We start from the raw sequence: 23,629 nt of genomic DNA, 5'->3' as shown, positions 1-23,629 counted from the left end.
GTACCTTGCTTTATTCTAAGTTTTTGATTGCATGTTCTTCTCCCATTTGATTGGAAACTGTTCATCTATGTATCCCTAGCACCTAATATGTAAGCTAGCACATAGTAGGCATTCAATAAATATTAATGAATGAGTAGTTAAATGAAACATCAAAGATTTCTATTTCTATATCTCAATCACAATTAAAAATCACAGCTGGTGGGATGCCTGGGTGGCTCAGTTGGGTAAGTGGCTGCCTTCGGCTCAGGTCATAATCCCAGTGTCCGGGGATCGAGTCCCACATCAGGCTCCTTGCTCAGCAAGGCTCAGCAAAGAGCCTGCTTCTCCCTCTGCCTCTGCCTACCACTCTGTCTGCCACTCTCTCTGCCTGTGCTCACTCTCTCTCTCTCTCTGACAAATAAATAAATAAAATCTTAAAAAAAAAAAATCACAGCTGGTATCCAAATCTAAAAATTGTTTGTAAGAGACCATGGGTTTGTTTGGCTTTTTTATGTAACAAAAATTTCAGAACTCGATATTCAAAAAAGAATACATTGAACCTGCCAAATTTTACATCATGGGTTACCAATATTTAAGAAATGTCAGTTGGCACTAAGTTTCAAACGTTATATATAGTTTTGTTGCTGTTATGGTTGTTGTAATGGTGTTGTATATTAAAAGTATGTTAAGTATCAAGGAAGGTACAAGTATGAAAATAATGGGATTTTAAAGTTTGAAATACGTGAAATCCATTTTATTTATTAGCCTTTGCCATATGTCAGTCACTGTGCTAAGCAATTACCATATTATTGAGATACGTTACCTCAATTAATCTCCCTATAAGGCAGGTTTTATAGATAAAGAAATTGAGACTTAAAATAACTGTGATTATGCAAGGTTACTTGGCTAATGCATAAAGGAGTAATGATATGAACATAGTTATCTTTGATGTTAAAACCATTACTTTCTCTTACACCAGGCCCAACATACTTCTAGATTCTTGTATACAGTGGTATTCATTCATTGTGTTTAATGATTGTCAAATATGGATAATTACATTGTATTCTGGCATTTACAGTCACACTCTGGGCATTTGGAATGGCATTTGGATAAATAGTACAGTGTAACTGACTTAATCTTGGTGAATGTGATTCTTTAACCACTTTGAGTCACTTAGAGAATGTAATGAAAGTATAGACCCTCTGCACACATACACAGTAAAATGATATTGAAGGGGTTCAGAATGGGCCTCCCCAAAAATGTCATTTTGGGATGTGGATTACTTTGGTCTGAAGTCAGTCAAAGCCCAAAAAACTCAGGAAGAGCTTTTATTTCCTATTAACTACCTAAAAGAAATTAGAGGACCTAGTCAAAAAGAGAACTATCACCAGAAATAACTACAAAGAACATACGCTAGCTCTTGGGGGAAACTTGGCAGGACTTGGAGATCAAAATCTTCTCTATGTCCCATTGTCTCTGTAGAATAGGACACAGCAAACATTTGTTTACTAAACATTTGCTCTTCCCATCATCCTATAAAATTATCTTTCTTTCCATTGCAGTTTCAGTCCCCTGTACCCTTCACAGTTAGCTCAGGATGGCATATAAGCCTCAACTGCTTGACTTCCTGTGGGTTTCATATTCTTCTGGGAGGGGTTTCTAATATGTATGTGATTAAGATTGTTTTTCTCCTGTTAATCCATTTTATGTTAATTTAATGAATTAGGTCAGCTAGAACTAGAAAGGCAAAGGAAAAATTCTTCCTCCCCTATAATACATACACAAAAATGTACTTTTTTGAATGTATTGGTTTTCTTGAGAAACTCAGGCAATGTTCAGAACTCCATTTCTAGGTTATCTCCATATTTTGTGGATGAACAAACTGAAGTTTAAGGTTAACCACATGTTTCTGAACTGATTGACTATTTCTGTCCACCAAGAATGTCTTTTGGAGAGTAATTACTTTATGGAATTTCCTGAATTCCTAGAAAAGTATTCTAATTTTGAGACTCTTACTCAGCAACATGTTGGAAACACAAAATACAGTAAAAGCATATTTAAGGATGGAAATAATTTATACTTTTCTTACATCAAACACATTTCTTGAAAAAGATGTATTGAGATAAGTATTTTCTTGTGAAATTTACAGAATTACAGTAGTGATTCAGAGTAAGATAAATGAATTTGCACAGAAACGTATTACTTGTATTTAAAAGGAAAATACATAATTAAAGTGAAATGACTTTGAGGTGTGAGTATCATTGCAAGATAAAAGAATTATATAGTAATAGAATCAGTAGGTGTGATTGTGAATTGCATTTTCTACTTGTAAAATTAAGTTGCTTCAGCAAGATAGAGCTATACTATCCTTACTTATCCACATAAAAGTTCTATAAAGAAATATATTTTTGTAAGGCTTTTCATTTTAGAGGTGAAAAAACTGTGGTTTAACATCTTGGGCATGAACTTTGACCTAATAGCTGGTAAGTTATAGGATTAGGAGTCCATTCAAGGTCTTCTACTTTGGACCCACACAGCTTTCCATTGTTTCACAGACCTGCCTGGGGAGAATCTCAGAGACCCAAAAACCTAGTTCCAGCAGCTGAGTCACCAAGCACATTTAGTGTGTGGTCTTTATTTTAAAGCCTGCCATTTGCTTCCTCAGGCTTGCATTGTTCCACTTTGCGGAGCTATGAAGGCCAGAGCATACTTGGGTGACTCAAAATGATTCTTAGCTTTCATTTCAGTTTTAATCCATGACCCTGGCTCTTACATTATGTTTCACTTCATTTTATTCTGGTAATATAGCAACGATTTGTTTGGCTTTAAAGGAAACAGTTTAACTGCATCATCTAAATGCATGTTATGTTAAAAATTATTAAAGTTTTCGATAGAGAATACCTTGGCCTCACAATATAGTTGTAAATTCACTAGAACAATTACAAATAAAGAGGCTACTGGTGCCTGTACTTAAGAATTTATTTGAATAAAAAAAATGTAGAAGTGCAATTTTATAAAGACCTTTGAGAAAGTAACTAACAGAATACAATGAATGTTTTGTACCTTTACTGGTGATTAACACATTAGTAATACTTTTGAGATTACATTTTTAAAGGGTCTTCTCCCTTCTACAGAATGTGTGTTTATGGTGGCAGCTTTAATGCTATTTCCTGCTGTGCAGTTCAATAGAGTATGTTTTTAGGTGGTTGGTTGAGGGTTTTTTTCGTTATGTATGTCGATGGAGATAAGTGTTTTAATTACTTTTTTAATGTCTGTGCTTTTGTATTTTTCTCCTCTCTTCCCTTTTATTTCCTGCTGTTGAGATTACTGCCTCATCTCCACAGCAGGTGGCTGTTGCAAATTTGTTTTCTTTGTAAGCCTGGTAGATTTATTTTGTAATATAACTGTTCCTTTTTAGTATTTTATTATTAATGATTTCTTTGCTTTGGAATATAGTATACTTACATAGTCCTAAATAGTAATTTCTTAACACATCTAAGAATTCCAATCATTAAGGAAAAAACCTTTGCCTGAGGCATATTGTTTGAGTTTTGTTTTTTTTTTTGTTTGTTTGTTTGGTTGGTTTTTTGCTTACTCTTACTTCATGATGTGAAGATTAAAATTTAAGGAAATTGTTTTATAGCAAGAGCCAAATGAGAGTGAGAAATGGAGAAAAGAGAAGGGAAGGAAATAAAGAGAGGCCCAAGAGATAAAGCACACTTTAATAAATAATACCAGAAATCAAAGTGATAGGTAGAATTTTGTGACAGAAATAGGAAATTACATTAATATATCTTCTCTAGAAGAGAGGTTTTTATTTCTTTTCAGCGTAACAGTATTCATTGTTTTTGCACCACACCCAGTGCTCCATGCAATCCGTGCCTTCTCTAATACCCACCGCCTGGTTCCCCCAGTCTCCCAACCCCCACCTCCTTCAAAACCCTCAGATTGTTTTTCAGAGTCCATAGTCTCTCATGGTTCACCTCCCCTTCCAATTTACCCCAACTCCCTTCTCCTCTCTATCTCCCCATGTCCTCCATGCTATTTGTTATGCTCCACAAATAAGTGAAACCATATGATAATTGACTCTCTCTCTGCTTGACTTATTTCACTCAGCATAATCTCTTCCAGTCCTGTCCATGTTGCTACAAAAGTTGGGTATTCGTCCTTTCTGATGGAGGCATAATACTCCATAGTGTATATGGACCACATCTTCCTTATCCATTCGTCCGTTGAGGGGCATCTGGGTACTTTCCACAGTTTGGTTACCATGGTCATTGCTGCTATAAACATTGGGGTCCAGATGGCCCTTCTTTTCACTACATCTGTATCTTTGGGATAAATACCCAGTAGTGCAATGGCAGGGTCATAGGGAAGTAGAAGAGAGTTTTTAGGGAGATCTTGTTTGTATTAAAATTAAATTTTAATTACTAAAATAATTTCTACTAATTATAAGACAACTGGGATATCACAGAAGTATAAAGAAAAATACTTAATCTTGGTTTTTTTTTTTTTTTTGGTCCAATATTTTATTGGTTTGGTTGTTTCATAGGTCCCTTTATATAAAAAGAACAGTAGTTAAGATGGATCCTGAGTATAGGGAATTATATTTGTCAGGAAAGTAAAACACATTGAAGGATATTTTGTCCATTTTTGAATTCTTCGGCATTATTTTATCAATTAAAATAGTCTCTCTTCTCTATTTTATTCCAAATATATAAAGAGAACAAAAAATATGAGACCAAAATGCACAGTGAACCATAATCACATTTTGTTATATGAAATTGCTGAACATTTTATGACAGGTTAAAAAGTTCTGTAGAAAAATTTTAACTACTTAAAATTGGCTTATTTCATATGTTTTGCACTTGTGAACACATTGCTTTCTTAATATATTTATGTTGTTTTTCACCCATAAATACTACTCTGAGTTGGAGCCTAATATTCAGTTCTAACACAAAGTTGTATTTATTGATCTCATTGGTGTGATAGAACTTGTACATGTCTTCCACGTGAAATCATAAAAACCAACTGAAGTATGTCCACAATAGCATAGTAGGAAGTATCATCTTTGGTTCTTTCATTCTCTTCTCCAGTGCTTTTTGAAATTTACTGTTTTGAACGTAAATACAAAAAAGACCATAATCCAGCGTCAGATTTTCAAAATTGTATGAGTGCTCAGTACTTCTCTTGATTCTGGATTTCATTGTCTGTTACATGTGTCTGTATAGAAAAATAACTTATATAATGGGAAAAAATATGATTTGAGATGGTGACTTCATTCATAGCATTTTTTTTAAAGTCTTCACCTTGTTAAGTGCTAACCAATTGTGTGATACACATGATTAAGGCATGTGGTCACATTGAGAAAGAAACTAGACAGCAGTTACATGAAACAGATGTTTAATGGGGATTTGAAAAATCAATGAAATGAACACTATTGTGATGCATGGTGATCTGATTTCATATGTGTTATATTGAATCACTCCATTCTTTCTGAATTCAGTCTGAACTAAATGTATTTACAGTGGGGCATTGGGGAAAAGATGGGGAGTTTTATTGAGGAAGGAAGCACAATGGGCCATCATTGATCTGTTCTCTTTCTAGTCAATATATAGATCCTAGAGTGATAACCCATATGGCACTGTTGTCTCTGGGAAATATAGAAATCCTTCGAGTCATGTAAGTGATCTTTAAGTGCAGATGAAAAACTTTATAATCCATTGTGGAATTCTGGATTACTTGGGTCCTTGAAAGGAATGTTTGACTTCCATGGTATAATCCCAGCACTTTGGGCTTGATATAAGTCTAGTTTACCTTTTCTAATAAGTATAGACTCATCCAGATACAAATGTATATCCATAAATACATGTACTTATCATTTTATTCCCACATTCACATGTCTTACATGTAGCCATTTAAGTGTCTTTTTTGTGATTAATTGCAATAGCTTCTATTTTTGGAAGTATTTACTGTGAATCTTTTTACCCCATGAGTCTTTATTTTCCATGGTTTTTATACTTTGCCTCAGACAGTAAGAATGACTAAGATTTCAATGGTGTTTTAGATTTACCAGAGTGCTTTTATGTACATTTTTCTACCTAATTTTGAGAAGAAATCTATACATCAGTAGGGTCATTTTCATTCTAAAATCAAGGAATTTGAGAGCCATCATATTAAGTAATTATATCCAAATATAGCTAGAAAGGGGAAGTAATGAAACTAGAACCCAATTCTTCAGACTCCTATGGCAGTGCTCTTGGAGGCTTGATGTTACTCTAACTGCTCCCATTTGAATGCCAAATTAAACATGAGAGGGTCTTAATCTTGCTAATTTCCTGGTCCATTGTAGTCTATACAATGAATGAGGTCAGAATACCCTGGTTTGGCTACTGTCTTTTATTCTAGCCAAGGTTGCTAAGTTTTATGGACTCTGATACCAATCTGCCTAACACCGACCACTTAAATGCATAGTAATATTAATTGTGCATATCATGGATTAGGTGAACCTTTAATTTATGTCTGTACAAGTGTATCACTTTATTATATAAAAACAAAAGCTTTTTTTAGGGAGAAGATGCAAATAAAAGGAACCATTTCACATCTCTGCAAAGAGCTTCACATTTGTATTCATTTTATTCTCCTAACAATACTATGATGAGGCTGCTGCTGCCCAGAAAGAGTAATTTACTGGCCCAAGGTCATAGTAGCTAGTAAGTGCTAAAACTGGAATTTTAATGCAGGAAGTCTGACTTTAGAGGTTTTGCTCTTATTCACATACTCTCTATACCAGTAATGATAGAAATAAGTCAATTGGCATTAAGATTTTTTTTAAAGGTTTAATAAACAGAAATAAAGAAAAGCAGTGCTTACAGAGGGACATTTCTCTTACAAAGACATGGATGGATCGCTGTGGTGGATAGCTTGGTGTCCCTCAGTGAGAGTTTTTTTTTAATGAATCCATGTGTAATCTGCACATTTTAGTGTTCTTCCTCATGCAGCGCCATTCCCCAGAGGAGGCTTAGGAAATGAGGACTGCGAGCACACAACATGTTTCCTTCTGTGAGAAGAAAGTGAAATCTCAGATACAAAAGCACTTTGGAAAAGCGAAAAACTTAGGATATTTGCCATCAGACACATTTTGCTATTTTCAGCCACTGGTGAATAGTGACATAATCAGTGGTATTTTGTCTGCTAACATCTTCTTACCGACAGAGCACTAGTATGGAATAACAAGAATTGACAAACCTGTAGAGAATTTGGTATGCTCTCGACCCATTTCTATAATCCTGTTTCTGTAAGCCACATTCCTTTGCCAGGAACTTGGGGCAGTCTCTCAGTGTTCTGTCTTCTATGTCTGTGGGATTCATGAGGCATCTGGTCACTGTCTTTCCCACGACAGCTTAGCTGTCATTCAAATGGATGTCATCAAGAATAAGAGGCATCACATGAATGCTTGCTCCCTTCAATTAACACCAAATAAGCGAGCCAGTGAAGTAACACAGGCGGATATTATAAAATCTGGGGAATTCTTAAACATGTCCTGCCATACCTGTGAGAACCCAGCCTTAAAAGCTTAGTTCTCTTCTATTACTTACTCGATGATAACATGAAACAGAGTATTTAATATCCTATTAATGTTAACTGAAGTTGTGCAGAACTTAATATGAACACAAAAATTTATTATTACACTGCTCTTATGTATTCTGTAGTTGTTCCAGAGAGAGGTGCTTTGGAAACACAGCAGAGATACATATTTCAAAGACTATCAAATATTGAAAAATAACTAGCAGATACCCAAGAGGAATACAGTTAAGAAGGAAAACAATTCAAAAACGAATTGTACTAGAGAAAATAATCACAAAACAAAGATACAGCCTAGAGAAGCAACCTGTCTTTTCTCTATCACTGGATTGGAACCTGGCCACAGACACATTCTCTGTTGTGTGCGTACCTTTGGCCTTACAGTGAAGCATTTAATGCATATCTGTTAAGTGATTTAGGTATCACTTGTTAAGTAACATCACATTATGACAGGGCTCAATGATGACATTGTATATTAAAAAAGGCAGCATTTTGAAGTTAATGCATAGACTTTATAACCAAAATGTCCAGATTAGAAATTGGTACTGCTACTTACTTGTTCTCTGACTGTTTGCAAAGTTACTTAAGCTCTATGTGTCTCAGTTTCTTCATATCTAAAATGCAGAAAATAATGTTCTTTGTTTCACAGGATTGTTTTGAGAATTAAATGAGTTAATATGTAAAAACCATCTATATGCCAGGCATCTAGAACAGTGACTATAATCTAAATAATCTAAATCTAAAATCTAAATGTAAATAATCTAAATCTAAAAAAAATAATATATGGTAAATTATACTTTCTGTGATATAAGCAGAATTTTATTTATTTATTTTAGTAGAAGCTGAAATTTTTCATTTCGCAATAGTTCTTAAGGTGGTGTTCCTTTTAATAAATATATGCTAAAACATCGAAAACTTCAATAACTATTCTAGAGGAACAAAGAAACTCTCTGGCCTTCTTGAAAGACAAGAGAACAGTGTACCTCTACTAAGCTGAGCTGTTTTGTTTGTCAAATCTTTGTCAATTCTTCTTTATTCATAAACCTCCTTCTTCCCACTGAAAGGTGAATTAAAAAGTCATTTCAGTGTCATTTTGAAATCATTCTGATAGAGACACATACCTTATTTATTAATATGCCACCTACTCTCACGGAAATCTTCCTTTGATAGATGGGTATTTGCAAGTTTCATTATCTCTCATATTTCACTTAAGATTGCTTCATTTTTCTTTTTTTGTAGCACTTTGTTTAAATTTGCTAAGGTTTAATAAATTTAAACTCTATTCTTTCCTTGCCATAAGATGTGAAATTTGGGAGAATTGATAAACTACAGAATAAATAAATCTATCTTAATATTAATAGTTAATGTTTAATGAGCATTCATTATGTTTTAAGTCTCAATGCTTAATATAGATGGTTGGTTGGATGGATAGATGGATGGATAAATACGTAGATAAATTCCTTTAAATCTCACATTAGTGAGAGGTGTGTAATTGTTGTCCTTAGCGGAATTATTAGGAGATCTATAGATACAGATATATCATATTATAGAATTTATTTCAAGGAGTTGGCTTATGTAATTGTGGAAATTGACAAATTTGAAATCTGTGGGCTGGGCCAGCAGGCAATATTTCTTCTTCCTCTGGGAAACTTCAGTTTTATTCTTAAGGCCTTTCCACTGGTTGGATGAGGCCTACCCACATGATCAAGACAGTCTCCTTTACTTAAAGTCAACTGATTATAGATGTTAACCATATTTATAAAATGCCTTCATAGCAATATGTAGATTAGTCCTTGACCAGAACATCTGATAGTCTAGCTAAATACATGCAATTACTGGCACTCCCAAAAGATCACAGAGATGGTAAATGAGAGAGGAAGACCTCACCCCAGAGTCTGGCTAATGATAAAGGTCCTGCTCTGAATCACCCCACAGCATCATGGTTAGTAGACTCTAGGGCACTTTTGCAGCTGGGCCAGACTACCAAACATTCTGTGAGGAGGGCTTCAGATGCATTGCCCTAGGTCATAAGGGATGACCTGCCACCCAGGTTAGGGAGAAGACTTCCCTGGACCTTGGGACCTTAAAAGGATTTGTGCCCTGGGGTGTGGCTAAAGAGGCTGCAAGAATGAATAACACATGGATCCTGCCCCATTTCTGGCTCATTGTTTCTCTCATTAAGCCATTATCCATAAGTCAGAACATCTAACTGGTGCCCTCCTGAACATTTACAGAAAGAATCTGATCCAGTAAATGTTAAATTCATTAGAGTGATAAATGCAGAATGGGGTAAAAGTGCAGGAAATTCAGTTGTCCTTGTCAGTCTCTTGATCCAAGTGAAAAAGTGAATTTAAATTTTACCAAACCTTTTTTCTTGTGAAATAATCCTTGCAGGATAGGAAAAGTCTTCCCTGTGGATCCAGTGGTATATTCAATAAAAATGCCTTGCATTTCTTTAGAAATGTTGTTTTAGCAATAGGTCTATAGAAAATAATCACGATGTAAATTTCTCTCTGTGTCTTAATCATGGCAAGTATTGAAAAAAGCTCAGACTAAGAGTTAGTTAGTAAAGGGAGGATATTAGACTCTATTGACAGTAAATGCAGAACTTTTATCTGCCACATACATTCTCTGTGCTTTGTTTTTGATCTTTTTTAAAGATTTTTGTTTGCCATATCTCCTTGAAATTGCACAGCACTCCATGTTGTTTTTCTTGTGTGTGTGTGTGTGTGTGTGTGTGTGTGTTTACAGGAAAATGAAGTGCTATAGAACATATGCTATCTCTATAATATAGTAACATATGTAAGAGGGGAGACAGGGTCCTTATTTAAATTTCAAAATGGTGTGTGTGTGTGTGTATTGGTTAGACTAATCAGATGTGCCTAAAACTATAGTCATCTTTTAAAGCTTTCAAGAAAAATTGTTTTGTTATTAGAGTCTTCAAGTACATACTCCACTATTTTTATGTAACCGTAACCATTCCCTATCCTAGTCTTTCTAAAAGAATTATATAAATAACCACACATTTATGTAATAGTTTCCATGTTATAAATATACCCAAGGAGTAATCCTTTGTGTCAGAAAATGAGGAAACAGTCTTATTTCATTTACAAAGAAGCCAAAGCATGGTATGTTAACTAACTGGAATTTAAGAAAAGCTTTAAAAAAAAAAAAAAAAAGCCACCAAAGCAAAGTAAATCAAATGACTTGCCTACCTTCCTAGATAAATAAAATAATTTTAATGACAAGTGATCTTAAACTAATAATCTATGAGCAAAGGGCAAATCCTTGGGAGGAAGCAATGCTGGACAGGGAAGAAAAATGTTTGAATTAAGTTGAAGGATCAAAGCAGTCTGTTGCTGGTTATACACTCACTCAATCCACAGACCCCTTCAGCTTTCAGATGAGATAGGGTACCTACCTTATCATACTTAAGAAAGTCATTCTTAGGCCATCCTTATTACTCTAGGTGTCCACCAACATACTCATTGCTTTTCATTTACAATAAAATGAAATCCTACCTCTCTAGAATAACCCAGAGCTTGGGGAAGTAAATAAAGTTAAACTATAAATATTCCCCTGTGTTTATGGATCTGAGATGAGTTAATTCTATACTTTTCTATGGTAGGGTGATTGCTGTCAGATTTGCTTTGTTTATACTTTGAAAAAAAAATAGTCTGCTATTCATTTTCTTTTCAAAATTTTGGCAGTTAGTTCCTAATTATATGGTTGATGAATGCTTGTTGTAGAAAATTTGGAAAATAAAGAAATAATGAAAAAATACATTATCCACAGTCCTACCACCAGAAATGATCACCATTCAAATTTTATGAAACTTGTGTCAAACTATATAGTTTTGTATCCTGCTAGTTCATTTCAGACTATATTTTGACTACAGTTCAATTCCGATATTTTTCAAATATTCATTTTAGTGGCTGCCTTGTGTGTTTTTTTTTTTTTTTTTTCCTTGTGTTCTGTTGCCTTTTTCTTTTTCAAAGTAAGCTCACTCATTTTATTGGCATTCTGGTTTTCCTTCATTCTCTCTCTCTCTCTCTCTCTTTGCATTGACTATTTAAGCACATTAGGTCTTTATTTGCATGTTTTAGTGTTCCCTTAGTACAGATTCAGAACTATTTTCTAGAAATCGAGCACCAATATGTATTTGCACCAAAGAGTATGAGAAGTCCCATTTTCACCCTTGCCATATAGTATAATTTTCTTAAATTTTTTTACTTTACATTTTAATAGGCAGGAAATAATATTTCATTGTTTTAAATTATAGTTCCTAAATTACTAATGTATTTAAAGTTTTGGTGCTTAGAAGCTGTTTGTATTTTTCATTATCCCTATTTCATTATCCATTCTTTTATTGTTAAAATAATGCTCCAAATAATCAAATAGCTGATTTTTTGTGTTAAAATACATCTTTTCTTCCAAGTTTTTTTTTTCTTCGAATGATCTGTCATATTCAGGACTAGATACATATATATCCATATTGTGTTTAGTTTTTAATTTGTAATTTTTTTTTATATTTAGTACTCTAATACACTAGAAATTTTTTTTATTTATGACATGAGGAAATAATATAACCTGATTTTCCCTTAAACACTAAATGTACGTGTATTGTGTGTATCCATGTTTCTGTATATACCCATATGTGTACTTGAATGTATGATTTATGGTGTGTGCTTAGTTATATAGTAAAGGTATACACTGAGGTCTGTTACAATGTATTATATACATTTTTATGTTGGTTTGCTTACAGATTTTTTTTCCTCTCAGAACCACATTATTTTCATGATCTCAGCTTTCTACTTTTTAAAAATATAGAGTAGGAAAAACCGCCTTCTTCTGCTAACGAGATTTTATAAATTTTTATTACTTAGGTTTGCCAGACCCCAATAAAAATCATATCTTCAAAGACCTGACCCAGAACCACGGATTTTACACATCCAAAGACTTTTTGCCACTTGTGGCCAAAAGCAGTAAAGCAGGTAAAACATTGTTTTGTATTCCTACTGTTGCCTATGTTGTTTATTTATTATAAATTTATGTTAAATCTAGGCTCAGGGGGACACTGTTCAAATCTCAAATCATTTTTGCTACAGCAGTATAAAGTTTAAAGCAAATATGATGTAATCATTTTTCAGGATCATCCATTTGTTTTAATCTTCCAATCAAATATCATCTTAAGGATTTTTTTCCATTCTGTCATATAGAGGTCTACACTGCATGATGTAAAGTTTCTTCAAAGGAAGAGTCTTAAACAAATATTGGAAGATGTTCTTTTTTTTTTTTTTTTTAAGATTTTATTTATTTGTCAGAGAGGGAGAGTACAAGCAGGAGAGCAGCAAGCAGAGGGAGAGGGAGAAGCAGACTCCCTGTGGAGCAGGGAGCCTGAAGACATGGGGCTCCATCAAGGACCCTGGGATCATAACCTGAACCCAAGACAGATGGTCAATCAACTGAGCCATGCAGGCGCCCCACCTGGGAGATGTTCTTAAAAGAAATGGCAGGAACTTCAGTTTAGGAACTATTTTATATTTTATATGTATATATAATGTAAATATATATGTATATATGTATATATACAATATAAATATATATACACAAATATACATATATATGTATATATTAATTTTAAAGTAGGACACATTTTCACATATCTTTCAGCATTTGTGTCTAAGCAGGCAGAAAGAGTTTCTTGCTGAACAGCAGATATATGAAGCTAAAGGAAAACACTGATAGACACCCTAGTATGTGGTCTCTATGTAATATCACTACATGCAGCCTGAGGAACAACCAGAAGCTTAAACCAGTCCTGTGCTTTGGTTGGATGAGGGTCAGTCTTAGTAATAAAGAAACTATAATATATTCTCTACACCAGATCATCTAAATCCTTTAGACATATATTTTTAAAGTCTTAAAGTTCAGCTATTCTAACATCTAATTGCATGTGAAAAGATAAAAGCTTCCATTTTTATCCTACAATTTAAAAAGATAAGAAACTTTATTAGGTCATTCTGCAGAAGTTTACAGCTAAGCACATGTAGACCATGTCCACCTTCCTCCTCCCAGGAGAAGGGGATGCTTCTGTACCTGCAGCCCTTTCTAAAGAAGGTCATAGTACATGTCTTTTTGAGAATTACAAAAGGCCAATTACATAATCCCAAATGTACTCTTCGGAGCAGGATGATTATACTTATTGAGATTATAGGCCTATGCTGCCCATGGTGCCATTTCATTTATAGTAATTTATCTTCTCAGTAGTTTTACTGAATCAGATAACACAGCAATACCTGACACATACAGAAACCTGCATCTTACTTTTTTACGAGAATCTTCATATGGATATCAAGTCTTCATATATACGTCCTTGAGAAATGGACATGTAGAAAGTCCTGTTTCTTTTATAGCTCTATTTTACAAACAAAACCGGGGAAAAACTGTAAAGGAAAGAAAGTTCATTTTAACTATTTCAAGAAAATACTTGTTAAAAATTCTTCAGTTACATAGAAAGCACTTATTCAGTGTGTAAATTTTCAAAATTTCCTAAATATAGTATATAGCAAGGCTATACATTAGAAATCCTAGAAAATAATATCTAAGTAAAATATTTTCATGAAATGCTGTCAGTTATGTTAACCCAGATGATAAAGATCATTTTTTTCATTCTAACAAACAGAAATTTAATGACACTAAGTTAAAAATACATAACATGACTTTGACAAAGCATGTTTTAATTGATTGATTGCAGTTTGTTAGTACCTAAGCTCTTCAAAATGTGTTGTAGCGATCCTTCTAAAAGAAAAACGAAGTTAAAGGTACTATGAAATTACATATATGAGCATATTTTTAAAATGGGAATAAAACTGTCTTTCAATGAAGCAGAATAATTTGATAGTGACACTCCATCCTCAGCAACCGCAAGATGCAATTTTACACTGCTTTGAGTACAAGTATCTTTTGAGCTGTCATGCAGAAATGGTTTCTCTACTTGAAAATGGGGTTTTCCTTTCATCATTCAGGAATGTGCGCCTGTCACTCTCCATTGCCATCGATACGGGGAGTTGTGATTGTACTCGGAGCTGGAGACACTGCTTTCGACTGTGCGACATCCGCTTTATGTTGTGGAGCCCGCCGCGTGTCCATCGTCTTCAGAAAAGGCTTTGTTAATATAAGAGCTGTCCCCGAGGAGGTAAAATGGAATCATCAGAAAATAGGGAGTTGTAATGCAACAGATTTTAGGACATGAAACTGTTGATGTGCAGTCTCCTAGCTCAGTCATCAGAATGTTCTTGAAATTATGAAATGCAAATTTAAAAAATTTCTGGGCGACCCATGGTTTTTTTCCCCCCCCCAACTCAGACATTCAAAGTAAAAACGTTATTTTATAATACTTTATTGGATAAAATGAGAAATTTATCTTTGTCAATATTAAGTGCTTCTTTTTCTTAGCGTTAGTATCTTTGAAATGTATTGTATTTAACTAGTAACAGTGGAATGTGCTAAGTCATCATTTCTGAACAATAGGGATTCATCACAAAATGTAGGATATTGGGAGAATGTGGTAATTAGAGACAACTGGAATCTCTATAAGTCATGTTTACAAGCTACATTCAAAGTTATATGCCTGGGTTATACTTTAAGTCAGTTCATTCTGTGGTGAAACCAATAGAACAAAGAGATTGCCATTTATTATTTTTTTAAGAGCCTCATGTAAGCATTATTTAGAATTAATAATGAGTTAACTTACTAAAAATGACAGATTTAAAATGATTTCATTCTTTCAAGTGACTGGTGATGAATCTTTGGTGAGGCATCCACTGGATACTTGTACCATGGACTTCTCAAATTTTAATGCTATTAGAGGAAGATAATGTCTTATGAAGGATATTAGTTCTAAGAACAAGAACAAAACATATTTATAGAAAGGCAAATTACTAATTTTATCCAAATCAGTATTATGAATATGATTTGCTTTAGAATGCCTTAATATATTTGGAGTCTTGATACCAGGTAAGAATTAGAACTATAGTCAGTAGGTAATTTGTCACATGTAGATTAACCACATTACAGATTAATCTCACTAAAATATTAGAGTCACCACTGGTTCATGGCTGCGTTTCAGATGTCAACTTTATTCTCTGGGTTTTCTTTTATCTATTATACCCATTCAGACTTTTTTTCCCAAAATCCAAGGTGGGCGTGGTCATACCATCTGGGGAGGTTTTTTTCTAGAGTGAAATCTATAGTATCAGTTAGTATAATTTCATTATGTTGCAAATAAAAAGAAAACATCCATCCTGGAATTAAATGACTTTCCTAAGATAAAAGGAGGACAATAGCTAATTTTATTCACCTGTATATCTCCATGCATATCACAGAGCCTCAGCAAAGAATAGAAAGTTGGCACATTTGTTTTGAACTAAATATTTTAAATCTTGTTCTTCTGATTCCAAAATCAAAAAGTTTTCATTATAAAAGCTGCACCTTGAGAGTTGGAAGGGAAGATGTCCCCAGATGGAAATGGCAAGTTACTTTATACTTTATCTTATAGTCATCTTCCATTAACAGTGGTAACTGGAAATGAGTGATGACTGTTTCTTCCACCCTCAGTAGAACACAGACACAAAATGAGACCAGGTAATTACTTGTGAGGGTAGAGGTAGACGTTTGTTACTTATTTATTGATTTAATCAACCTATACATATTGAGCATACATTATGTATCAGCCATTGTCTTGGCAATTTTAATACAATTTTAATACAGCTTGTACTTACTGAGGGAAGACACTTGTTGGTCAAACTAACTATCACATAAATAGTGTATTGAAAGGTTATTAGTGCTATGGAGAAAAGTTAATGAAGGTAGAAGTATAAGGCATGTGTATTTGGGATGAGGGTATGGTAGAAGAAGTAGTAAGGATTTGCCCTTGTAAATGAGATAGCCCAGGAAGGCCTCTCTAATAAGGTGACTTTGGGGCAGACAAATGAAGAAGTGAGGAAATGTAGAGATCGGGGCCAAACGTTCCAGGCAAGGCAATTAAAGAAGGCTGTTAAATGTCTGGGAATATAAAAAACATAAGTCAGTATGACTGGAACAGTGTAAGAGAGGACAGTTTGTGGCACACTAGGTGAGGTCTTGTAGGCATTTAGCTTTTTTGTGTGAGAGAGGATGCCACTGGACTGTTATGAGCAGAGAAGCACCAAGATCTGAATTCATTTTTAAAAGGACTGCTCTGTTGAAAGCTGACTAACGAGGTTTTGGTCAGAAGAAGGGAGGCTGTCTGGGGCTAACTGGAAGAGTAGGCCATTAGTCAGTGGACTGGCTTACAAAATGCAAAGATCAGAGTCAGAGTCCCGTCACGGCTGGCCCTAAGGCCAGAGTTCACTGGACTGAGCCATGGTTTGCAAATTGTTGAAAAACACTGGGTCTGTGGAACAACAGGTCACCCAATTGCAGTACAGCTTAGTAGAACTAAGGTGGATCTGGGGCCTAATTAAAACCATGAAAACAAATGGATGTTTATAATTGGCTTACAGGGAACCAAATTTTTTATATGATCTTCAAACTACTTGACTGTGAGGTCCATAAGAACAGGGGCCATGGTCAGCTCTCTTGGTTCCTTTGTTTCTTCCCCCAGCCTAGCACAGTGGGGCCACATATAAAGTGTTTAGCAAAGAATTGTGAAATGAATGTTTTTTGGAGGGAATTGGCATCAGGGCCTCTGACATTAAGAGAGCTAATACTTTTGGGGTGCCTGAGTGACTCAGTTGGTTGAGGGCCGGGCTCTTTATTTTGGCTCAGGTCAGGATCAGGGTTGTGAAATAGAGCCCAGTAAGGGGCTCTGCACTCAGCAGGGAGTCTGCTTGAGATTCTCTTTTCACCTCTTCCCCTTTCTCCTTACCTCTCCTCCTCCCCCCAGAATAAACTGATAAAATCTTTTTTTTTTTTTTTAAGATTTTTATTTATTTATTTGTGTGTGAGAGAGAGCACACAAGCAGGCAGGGTGGCAGGCCAAGGTGGAGAGAGAAGCAGGCTCCCTATTGAGCAAGGAGCCTGATGTAGGACTCGATCCCAGGACCCTGGGGTCATGACCTGAGCAGAAAGCAGCAACTTAACTAACTGAGCCACCCAGGAGTCCCTAATAAAATCTTAAAACAAAAACAAAAACAAAAACAACTAATACTTTCCAGGTTAGACCAGCATTAGAATAATAGGCTTTTGAAAGTTCATTTGGTTATTTTAGGCAAAATTCCTCAGCATGAGAGAAGAAATAATATGTAATGCATTATCAGAATATGCATAGATTTTAGAGCTGGGTTTTTGACCAGTGCCTGTGCTCTTTTTAGAATTCAGAGCGTTCAGAATTACCAGAGGTTCTGGTATTAATGCCTCATGTCTGTTACTTGGTTTTGGTACATCAGAAGAGGGCCCATGACATGGCAATGCTAAGTTATGAACCTGTCAGGAGGAAGTTCAATACTTCAAGACAGGATTTGGGGAGAATATACTATAGAAAAAAATTATAACCAACATGAAAAATTTAACGTTGTGCCCAGTTTCTTTGTCTTTCTCCTATTCCTCCCATGCTTTCTGCTCCCAATACACTCATACTATAACTACGGTTGGTTTCTTTAAAGTCAATGAAGAATGACAAAAATGTATGTTTAGGGTTTTTCTCACATATGTGTGTTGTTTAATGGGTTTAGGCTCTTGGATGGAATTTGGGAATAATGTGATTTTTCTTTGTTGGTTAAGGTCCTCACTGTTAAGCATGTCAGTGTGCCTATATGCAAAGCTTCGGTCTAATTCTCAGATGGTTTTAGAGGATGGGGAATGCAGAATGGTATAAAGTTCTCTCAGCTTTTTGTGGCAAATATGAATTATTATAAAAGCCAGTTACATTTAACATCATGTGGTTAGTAACCAAGCACAGTGTGATTGGATATGGAAGTGCTTTAATCTGCTTAACTTGGAGGCAGCGCCCAATAGATTCAGCAGTGACACCCACATCCCATTCTTCCAATGCAGATGTTCTCAAACTTTAGTATGCATCAGAATCACCTGGAGGGCTTGTTAAACACAGCTTGCTGGGCCTTGGTCCCAGAGTTTCTGACTCAGTAGGTCTGGGAGGGGCCCGAGAATTTGCATTTTTAACAGGTTTCCTGGTGATGCCAAGACTGCTGATCCACTGCTCTTACATATCATCAGTGTCGTTTCCAGCTGTCTAATTAGAGCTGTAAGCAGTGTGCTGTTCGGGGGCACTTTCCATCTTAGTTAAGAAAGCATTAATGCTACGGGATACAGGTTTGATGAAACGAAGATATTGAGGCATCATCAGCATATTGATGTAATTCTGATTCCAAATGTCTTTCAGTCTCCCTGGTGGCCTCACACACATGCTAAATAGGATGCTACTGACAAACTAGTGCTTCTCAGCTGCGGGTCCTCAGGGAAACCAGCCAATCACTCAGCACTAGCCTCTAAGAAGATGAGGGGAAATCTGTTAATAATTCCCTCCAGTACTTTCTGCAAGCTTAAATAGGTGAGATTAAATTTCACAGGATAACAGAATCCCCCAAAATGCTGGTATTAAAAGCTGTTGACAGATCAGATAGAACTGCAAGAATGCTTTAGGCAGTCGGGAATCCCTAAAAGGAGGCGTGAAGGTCAGGACTCAACAGACCTGCTTGAGTAGATAAATTTAAAAGATAAGGTTGGGGAAGGACTTTGTAGTTCCTATTATTTATTACTGAGAAGAATATGGTACAAAATTATTTTAACAGTACCATCTCATCCACAAACTTTAAGAATCTGTTGTTCATGTATTTAATTTCCCAATATTAGCAAAAATATGATCGATCTTTAATTCTGCCGTGGTTTAAATGGGCTCTCTAGAGCACTCTCCAGTGCCCTTTGGCTTCCCCCTATTCATTTGCCAAAATATTAACTGATTTACCTTTGATGTGTCTGTTTCCCCATATTTGAGCTATACAGAGGGTCAGCTGTTTTGATGCTACTTTACTATTTTAATAATAAAAATAACAGCATCAGATTGCCTAGTTCGGTTAGTCGAAAATTTCTTTGTTACTGCAATGCTGAAATAATACATCTTCTTTTCTTTCTTTGAAATAATAGATTTTCATGTGAAAGAATGTGCCTTTTTGTTGATTCCTTCTGATACCGTATAGCATACCCCATAATAGGTCTCTGTGTGGTCAATCTGTAGGCCTCCTCTCAGACATTTATATCAAATGATTTTTTAAGGGGGTGCCTGGGTGGCACCCGGTTAAGCGTCTGCCTTCAGCTCAGGTCATGATGCCAGGGTCCTGGGATCGAGGCCCTGGTTGGGCTCCCTGCTCAGTGGAGAGTCGGCTTCTCCCTCTCCCTCTGCCCTCCCTGCTCATGTGCTCTCTCTCTCTCTCTCTCGCTTTCTCTCTCTCAAATAAATAAAATCTGAAAAACAAGCAAACAAATGATCTTTGAGCTACTACATTCATTGATACTTTCATTACCTACATCTTGCTGTCTAAACATTGATTTTCTTACCAGTAAGTAATACTTTCTAGTTTTTATTTAATTATAAGAAATATGAACCTGGGACTGTTTTTAGAAAATAACCTCTATATGCTGACACATTTAATTTTACTTACTAAGGTTGATGCTTATAGGAGCTCTTCAAAAATTTGGCACCTGCACATCATTTAAGTTGGTATTCTTCACAGAAAGTAATCAGAATCTGTTAGCATGATTGGCAATATGAAGATACCTGCACATAAACAAATAAATAAACACACACAATTGCCCTCAGCCTACAGTAAATTGGTGGCAGCTAGGGGCTCCCCTGGTACTAAGATATTAAATATATAGTGAATACTTTAATGATGGCATGGGAATGATGTTCCATGGATCTAAGCGTGTTTCCATTTTTGAAAAGTATGAAAATTCAGTGTCATATGAGAAAGTAAAATGGAACAGTTGAAAAGCTTTTAACTAAACATTGTTTGAGAAGTTGGTTCTAAGTTATAAACCCTAATCTGAGAATGCCCATCTATAAAATTACTGCTGTAATTTTATGGTTCTGAAAGCTTTTTATATGCCCCAAATTCTATATTTTGAACACTGAGAGAAAGATATGTGAATTATGTGGAATCTGGACAGGAGGTCTATGTCTCCTCAGAGAATAACAGCAACTCTGTACCGAAAAACTTGACCCTATCTAGAAATACTACTCTTGAAGCAAGTTGCAGTTAATGTATCCCTAGTCTATTGGTAGGTAAAATCTGCTGCATTCAAGACATGATATCAAAGAAACTGACAGCTGAAGTTGTCAGAATTCTACCCTGAATGCAGTAATTCAGGTGGTGAGTAGGACCCAAAACAAACAAACAAACAAACAAACCTATAAATAGTGCAGGAGCCAACAAAAGCCCATGCTCATCCAAGATTATACACTTTAAAGGCTTAACTGTTTTCAATAATTCCTAGAGGAGGGAGGTGCCTGGGTGGCTCAGATGGTTAAGCATCTGTCTTCAGCTGAGGTCATGGTCTCAGGGCCCTAGAATCGAGTCCCGTGTCAGGCTCCCTACTCAGGGGGACATCTGCTTTTCCCTGTGCCCCTCCCCTGCGTGTGCGTGCGTGCGCACGCTCTCTCTCTCTCTCTCTCTGTCAAATGAATAAATAAAATTTACACAAAATTTGGTAACTACATTATGTTGACAAGGAATAGCTATAGAGCTGAAAACTACATCTCTTTTAAAAAGGTTTAATAATCATTTATGATCCATATGTATATATGTATGTATTTATATGCATCTAGATGTGTGCAGATACATATGTAAACATAAATTCATTATCAGTGAACATTTATGTTGTTATTAAGTCACTATCAGGCTTTATTACATGGCAATGTGTTATTACTTTATTAAAGTTTATGTGAAAGCTAGAGGGCCTTCTTCCATTAGTAATAGTCCTCAGTTTTTCAATGTCTTCTTTTCTTGTCTTATACATTGAAAATATTAAAAAGTAACTATAAAATAGTTATAAAATGCATAACTTTAAAAATATGCATGTTGGTCAGGCACAAAATCCAAGAGATAAAAAGAAAACATACATGAATTAATATAAAAACAAATAAATACTATTTTTAAATCATTTAAATCATTTAATCATATCTTTTTCTTTTAAAAAGGTGAACTCATCCTTCAAGGCCTGCTCCAAATGTCATTTTTTTCTTCAACAGCTTCCTTAGTCTCCCTCCTGTGAGATCTTATAGCTCTTTATGCTTCCTGTATAGTAGCACTTGTCACATAGGAAAGTTATTACTTTATACTCACCTCACATATTAGAATGCAACTCCTTCAGATGGATTGGTTCATTCAACTTATATCTGATTCAAAGTATAGAATGATGTTTGATCCAAAGCATCAAATCAGTGAATTGTGTGGAATAGTATTTTCTGGGCATTGAAAGCCTATAGGAAGACTTTACATGAAAATGAAAAACTCAAAATTTATAATTTATACATATATACATACACCTCAAAATTACTACTGTTAACTTTTAAATAAGTAATTATTTTCCAAGTTTTAAAATATACCATGTTACAATATTAACCTAACATTAAAAGTAGATTGAATAAAAATCATCATTCCTGGTCTTCAGTGTTTTAAAAGATAGCTACAGAATTTTTAGAAAAGAAAGAAAAAAACTATAACCAATAATATAAAAGGTAAAAAATTAATAAACATCTATAGATATAAATAAACTCAGGATTAGAAATAAGAGAGCATCCTTGTTTGAACAGATTTATATAAAGAGGGATTTCAAGATTGAAGAAAGATCCTGAAAAGTTATGCAGAAGAAAATTTTGTGAGATACTCTGATAGCACCCAGGAATGCTTGACTGCAGGAAGGTCCAAGATGAGAAATGTAAGAGTTAGTCAGATTTAAGAAAATTTTGTCAATTATGAGTAATATTTAAAAATAGACTCTTCTTGGGGCACCTGGGTGGCTCAGTCAGTTAAACATCTGCCTTGGGCTCAGGTCATAATCTTGGGGTCCTGGGATCCAGCCCTGAGTCAGGCTCCCTGCTCAGCAGGAAATCAACTTCTCCTTCTGCCCCACTGCCCCCTCATGCTTTCTCATATTCTCTCTCTCTCTCTCTCCCCTTCTCTCTAACAAATAAAATTTTTAAAAAATAAAACAAAAATGCATTCTCCTTGTTAGAAAAAAATGTATTTTGTGATGCTTGTGCAAAAGCATTTAACCCCCTAAATTATCCCATGAATTGTGTTTCTGGTTTTTGAAGCTCAGTAGTATCACAATAAAATAGTTAAGGGGCAGCTGTATCCCCTGCATTGTACAACTCTTACATGGAAAAATATTTCTTTCAGCTCAGGATTCTTCAATTTAAAAAGCTTAAGTGTTCTACTGTATCTCTAGTTTCTAACTCATTGATCTCTGCTCTAATCTTAATTATTTTCCTTCTTGTGCATGGGGTTGGCTTAATTTGTTGTTGATTTTCCAGTTTTTTAAGGTGTAAAAAGATTTAGTGTATAGTTTTTTAGTTTTATAGTTTTATAGGCTTGAATGGCTATGTATTTCCCCCTTAGGACCGCCTTTGCTATATCACATATATTTTGGACCGATGTGTTTTCATTCTCATTGGTTTCCATGAATTGCTTAAGTTCTTCTTTGATTTCCTGGCTGATCCAAACATTCTTGAGCAGGATGGTGTTTAGCTTCCAAATGTTTGAATTCCTTCCAAACTGAGTTCCAGTTTCAAAGCATTGAGGTCTGAGAATATGCAGGGAATAGTCTCAGTCTTTTGGTATCAGTTGAGCCCTGTTTTGTGACCCAGTATGTGGTCTATTCAGGAGAAGGTTCCATGTACCCTTGAGAAGAACCAGTATTCTGTTGTTTTAGGGTGGAATGTTCTGTATATATCTATGAGGTCCATGTGGCCCAATGTGTCATTCAAAGCTCTTGTTTCTTTGTTGATCTTCTGCTTTGCTGATCTATTACTGAGGGTGATGTGTTAAGATCCCCTACAATAAAT

General features: G+C 35.2%; 1 protein-coding gene across 4 annotated transcripts in view; it reads left to right on the top strand.

Annotated features, from left to right (window-relative positions):
* DPYD (dihydropyrimidine dehydrogenase) overlaps positions 1 to 23,629 on the top strand; it is an 833,094-nt gene that overhangs the window by 349,593 nt on the left and 459,872 nt on the right. For all 4 annotated transcript variants that reach the window (XM_059375481.1, XM_059375484.1, XM_059375483.1 and 1 more), the window contains 2 exons: positions 12,450 to 12,557; positions 14,592 to 14,761. In XM_059375481.1, the coding sequence (XP_059231464.1) occupies positions 12,450 to 12,557; positions 14,592 to 14,761 (278 nt within the window). The remainder of the gene's footprint in view (positions 1 to 12,449; positions 12,558 to 14,591; positions 14,762 to 23,629) is intronic.

This window comes from Mustela nigripes, chromosome 14, assembly GCF_022355385.1.
Source record: "Mustela nigripes isolate SB6536 chromosome 14, MUSNIG.SB6536, whole genome shotgun sequence".
In the NCBI taxonomy this organism is placed as follows: domain Eukaryota; kingdom Metazoa; phylum Chordata; class Mammalia; order Carnivora; family Mustelidae; genus Mustela; species Mustela nigripes.
The sequence above is the reverse complement of the archived record's forward strand: the minus strand, read 5'-3'. Positions and strand labels throughout refer to the sequence as shown.